The 5,640-nt window shown below is 38.8% G+C and overlaps 1 protein-coding gene across 2 annotated transcripts; it reads right to left on the bottom strand.

Moving 5' to 3' along the window:
* Window positions 1-1,389: 1,389 nt before the first annotated feature.
* On the bottom strand, window positions 1,390-3,694 carry si:dkey-3h3.3 (uncharacterized protein LOC100144568 homolog). 2 transcript variants are annotated; one of them, XM_057032994.1, is made up of 4 exons: window positions 3,613-3,694; window positions 2,421-3,422; window positions 2,013-2,230; window positions 1,390-1,846 (listed from the first exon to the last, which is right to left on the bottom strand). In XM_057032994.1, the coding sequence occupies exons 1-4, from the start codon at window positions 3,616-3,618 to the stop codon at window positions 1,777-1,779; spliced, it is 1,296 nt and encodes a 431-aa protein (XP_056888974.1). In that variant the 5' UTR covers window positions 3,619-3,694; the 3' UTR covers window positions 1,390-1,776. The 2 variants fall into 2 exon arrangements, with proteins under 2 accessions (XP_056888974.1, XP_056888975.1); XM_057032995.1 differs by lacking the exon at window positions 3,613-3,694 and having other exon boundaries at window positions 2,421-2,608; window positions 3,282-3,421.
* Between the last annotated feature and the right edge of the window lie 1,946 nt (window positions 3,695-5,640).

Below are 5,640 nucleotides of genomic sequence, written 5' to 3'. Positions count from 1 at the left end.
TTTCTTATATCTTATTTTCTAAAGAAAATACTAAATTTAAAATAAAATCACTGATCACTTATTAACTTATGATTTGGATGAGAAGTTTGAGGTGCATTTATATGAAAGTGTACTAATGGACACTATACAGACTATCTGAACGACACATTTGAACAATGAATCAAAATAATAATATTGGACTGATTATTCAGATTTTGGAAAATGAGAAAAAAACATAAAAGAAGGTACCTTCTGGTTGCATGAAGATGTAGGTCAAGGGATCACAACCCGAGTTAAAATGAAAATATCTTAAAAATAATCCATGTTTTGATGATAAAGCTGAATTTTCAGTTGTTTTTTTTAAAATAAAAAAAACAAAGAATAGTGTTTTGCTTGCAGGTAAATGTATTCTTGCTTGCAGTTTAGATGGTGTGTAAAACTGTCGCTCTGCTCTGCTGCTGCTGCAGCATTGAGGGATAAACAGCAGGTCAGCTCTGATCCCTCATCCCAGACACCTCTTCCTCCAGCTGTCTGTCCCCTCATTTTAATCCTTTTTCTTGACCGTTATTTTCTGTTGTGGGGAGCCTGTCTGTCTGTCTGTCTAGACATGGGGAGGGGGGGTACTCCTACAGATTTGGCAAGTTGCAGACTTTAAGTCAACCAATTCAACCCCTTGGAAGTGAAAGAAAGGATAGTAGAGATAATGTGCACCTTTGTGTGATGAGTTTAGGCATAAAAGCAAGGAGCTCATTAGAAAAGTGATGGATAACGTTTGTTTAGCTACGTCAGAGTTTCCAAGAATTTAGATGTCTGTCTGCTCGTGCACCTGGTCAAGGTCGCCCTATTCATTCTGGAAATGTAATATAGCGCCCTCTGCTGTTTGGTATAAGCCTGACGCCCGTCTTTATTAGTGGAACAGAAGCAGGCTGCTGGTTCAGCTTTGTTGGTATAAAGTGTTGATTTTTATTAATTTTTCAATAATTGTATATTTGTTGGGGACAAAAACAAGTCCCTCCTCTTCTTGTGGTTGCCTCTGTGGCAAAAAAATGTAGTGATTGAACAATATATTTTTGATATTATGCACAATTTAATATACATAAAATTTCAAATAACCACTAAGAATTTATGGTGCTGGGTTAAAGCAAACTATTTCAGTTCATATAACTGAGCTACAGTTTGAGAATTCCTATACTGCTACAATATATATATTTTAAATCATTTCATAAGTCTGAATATATTTTTAGTGAAGATTATGCCTGTTTTCATAAAGGAGGTCAAAGCTTTTATAGAACCTGGGCTCTACAGGGGACCACAACGTTCATGTGTGGTTTTTATAGTGTTTATATTAGACTCACTTATTTGTAAAGTACATTTAAATCCAGATGCAAAGGTCAAACAGTCAGACATTGGTGGGATACAGACATTTTAATAGAAAAATACAAAGTGAACGATGTTGATATTTCTGGTTGAAAGAGAAGATAAAGAGGTGCTCTAGCAGCCCCAGAAGAGAACCCTTCCCAGTGTAGACTGGGATGGGTGGAAGAACCGGAAGAAGGATTTGTCCCTCTCTTTAGAAGAATTCTACCTCTAGCAAAGTCGATAAAATGGGCTTACATACATTTATGTCATTAAATATACGTTATTTGTACTGTAGCCGATCAGCCAGATTAATGAGGTTTCTGTGGTGCTTCTTTGCTGTACCTATATATAATGTGAACTTCACACCATTGTGACAAAGTGAAAAGCTAAAGGAAACCGTCTTTGAGGTGTTTGGGCACATCCTGTCATTAGGTCATGTCATTTAATTCCTTTGGCTGACAGTTCATCCTGGACTCTTCTGAGATAATCTGGATCTGGGTATCCATAGCTGCAAATACAGGACAAACGTTTTCACCTTCACTTCCAAAGCTGGGTGTATTTGAGCAGTTTTGTGGTTAAAATTCTAAATATTGTTGGAAATGATGGACAAACTGGGGCTTTAGGTGACAAATGCAATAATAACAAATGCACATCAACGTGAATTGTGTTCTTACCTTGTTGGTCCTCCGTGTGTTGAGGTTTTGTGATGCACATCATTCCACGTGACTGTGTTGTTTCTGTTCGTGCTGGTTGACTGACCAACAGTGAAGATGAGTCTCTGGTTAAAAGCCTTCCTCAGCAGCATCAAAACCTTTCTGCCCTCAGGGGAGTCAGGGAGAAAGGCCCTACGTGTCACACCAGAATATGGCTCACCGGGATTAGGATGCTCTTCCTGCACAAAACAATCAGATCAACAAACTGGCACCAATTTGGCATGTTTGAGTGCTTCTAAAACTTTGACCAGGTCTAGTTTTAGAAAACATAAACAGGTCCTTTCAGGTGTTGCAACAGCACCATCTAACAGTGACATATTTGCTTAGTTAATGATAATTATAATAGCAGTCTGCGATCTGTGGTCTTACCTCTTGAATGCCACTGGGAATGATGTAGTTGATGATTATTGTTCCATATCGATCATATCCAGGCAGCGACGATTCGCTTTGGGAGACTATCATTTTGCCTCCCTTAGGCTGTGTCCCTGTAAGAACACCGTACACTCTCCCACATGTTGGACAGATGGGCTTGTGGTCAAAGGCTTGTTTCAGACAGTCTGTGCAGAAGGAATGTTTGCATTCAAGAGTCTTTTTCTTTGTTACAGCTACTGGTATATTTTCCAAACAGATAGGACAAGATTCATCTTCATTTTCCCTGCTGTTTGTAGGTGATGCGCTCATCGTCCCCCTGTCAGGAGGTCTGAGCAGAGTATGTGGCTGTTTTTGGTGAAGGGACTTTTCTAGCATAGCTATATGTGCAAAAGTCCCCATCACGGTTAGCTCGGGTCGATCCTTGCTGCTCTCAATCAAAAGCTGTGGAAATTTTCGCTGCAGCTTTTGGTTGTCATTTAGACTCATATGAAGATTTATGACCTTTAAGTTAGAGGCAGTTTTCTGGTAGAACACGATGAAGCGCTGTCTGACAAAGTCGGCATGAGGACGAGACATGGAGGGATTTCGAGGTGTAAATACGACCAGCACCATCATGCTGCCTTCACTGACTAATGGAGAAATGGAGAAACTGTTTCCTGCTATTTTGTGGAGTTCTTTAGAACACTTTTGCTGAATGTAATTCATAACGGTGGCAGACACAGAAACATAGTTCCTGTGTAATGAAGAATCCTCCTTTTGCTGGCAATTAGATTTGTCTGAATCAGGACCAGCCGTAGACCTTAATGCAGCAGACAGCTGGACTGAAAGGTCATCTATTTGCTCACAAGTTCCACTTACTAAATAACATAGATCTGTTTCTTCAGTTCTGTAGGACTTCAGAACACGAAATAATCGTTTAGAGTCTTTGTAATGTGCTTCATTAATGATGGCTGTCACATTTGAGATGTGAATTTCACTGCTTCCATGGAGCCTGGAGCACTGTGGCAAAAACCAGAATGTAAAGAGTTATAAAACTGTAAAAAGTCCTTTATTTTAATCGAACAACAAAGGTAATATTAATTTGTAAAATATCGGCTTATGAGACAGAGTGCAGAAACTGTAGCAGTTTATGTGTCTAATTTCATTTGCTTGTATTAAAGGCAATGTCTGATATAAATAATGAACTTACCTCCATAGCAGTGAAGACGTGTAGCGACTTTTGGTTTCACTTTCAAAGACGTTTTTAAAAAATAAATAAATTCTTCTTTCTGGTCTTTTAATTTTGGCGGGTGGCAACTGGTGCTTAAGGTGCATTACTGCCACCTATTGCGTTGGAGGCTAGATTGCAGGAGTAACTAAAATCTTTTATCGGTCCAGTCTTTAAATATTGTAAACGTTTCCCTAGTCCATCCTAAATAAAAATCTGTTTTACTCCTTTTTTACCTTAACTGTGTTAAAACTGTAAAACAGTAAACTGTCTTTACTTTATGTTAGCATTTACTCCATTACTTGACAATGTTCAGAATGGGATGATGCTTATAGTTTTTTTTAGTACGGTAAATGTGCTCTATGTCCTTTCCTATATAAGCCTTGTTAAATGTTTTTTTTCTTTTCCTGCACTGTCCATAGTCTCTCTACTTTTTGTTGTCAGCATTTATGACAGCAGCTTTTACCAATCTCAACCTTATTGCATCACATAATTCATACATACCAGTTGAATATTTCATGATGTACTTTTTAAAAATCAATAATCACTGAACACTCAGTGGTTGTTTGTTGCCCTTTGTTCTTAATAATTAACATAATAATAAATGTTTTCATGTGCAATTTTGAAGCTTGACGGGATACATCGCTTGGTTTGAAGTCGACTTTTCACTATAGGATGCATTGAGTGCACTAAATAGGGTGCACATACGGACACCACTACAAAAAGACAAACTCCCTAGCTAGGGCGCTATTTATTGAATAGGGAGCCCATTAGATAGCTGGAACAAATTACTACCAAATCCTGATGAATTAAATCATTTTCAAACATTAATGTCCTATGGTATTTTTTTTCCTGTAATGTGATTTCTATTCTTACCTCTTCTAATGCCTCAATTTAGCAAACAATTGTCTGATGTTGAAAAGGAGGGGATAGAATTACTCTGCATGCCAAAGTAAACATCGTTTTTTTCTAAAATCATTCTTCCATTATTTTTCTACATGAGCAATGTGATTCCTCCCCTCTTGCCTCCCTCCAGATGTTTAGATATTTGCAAGGACCTTTATCATCATCTCTGCCTTTCTTCATGCCTTCCTCAATGCCTTCCTCAATTATCAATCAAACTCAACAACAAATATATGAAGTGTGTAAGTGTAAGCATTATTAGAATTGTGATTTATTTGGTTATTAGTGATTACAGGAAAAAGAGTAAAGACGTGTCAGTTTTTTTACAGCAGAGGTCACTGATGCTCCACACACGGATTAAGGCAACCACGCCGTCACTGTCTGACTTCCTCACCAGTCAGGCTTTTGTTTCTTCTAAAGCAAATTCTATTTATTATTATTATTACTATTATTATTATTACTTATAATTTTCTGACCAACACTATTTAAGGGTCGGTCGGTCTGTCTGTCTGTCTGTCTGTCTGTCTGTCTGTCTGTCTGTCTGTCTGTCTGTCTGTCTGTCTGTCTGTCTGTCTGCCTGCCTGCCTGCCTGGTCTATAGATGACTGCATCATAAAGTGAGTATTTGGGCACTTTACACATGCTAATATTCAGCACCCCAATGCTAAAACTACAGAAATGGGACGATGTTAAATATTATAGTCCTCTTTAAATCCCAAATGGCTTTGGGTGAGAGGCAGGGCTTCACCGTAGACGTGCCACAGTTCAACATGCAAAGACACAGACCCTTTGCTCTCATGTTCACACCTACAGTCAATTTGGAGTTGCCCATTCATCCCAAATGCACGTTGTTGGACTGTAGAAGGAAGCTGGAGTAACTGGAGAGAATCCACACAGGCATGGGGAGAGTATACACACTACTCACAGAATAAGCCCCTGGCCCCCAGGGGATCTGAACCTTTCTTGCTGTGAGGCAACAGTACTAACTGCCACTGTGCCACCCTCTGCTATAACCATGACTGCTCAAACTGTTGTGTCACAGAGTCAAGATTTGGTTGCGTAGAAAGTTTAGTTTTGTCTGTTTGGAAATGAAGAGGTCAAAGCCAGG

Source organism: Takifugu flavidus, chromosome 5 (assembly GCF_003711565.1).
Source record: "Takifugu flavidus isolate HTHZ2018 chromosome 5, ASM371156v2, whole genome shotgun sequence".
Lineage (NCBI taxonomy): Eukaryota > Metazoa > Chordata > Actinopteri > Tetraodontiformes > Tetraodontidae > Takifugu > Takifugu flavidus.
The sequence above is the reverse complement of the archived record's forward strand: the minus strand, read 5'-3'. Positions and strand labels throughout refer to the sequence as shown.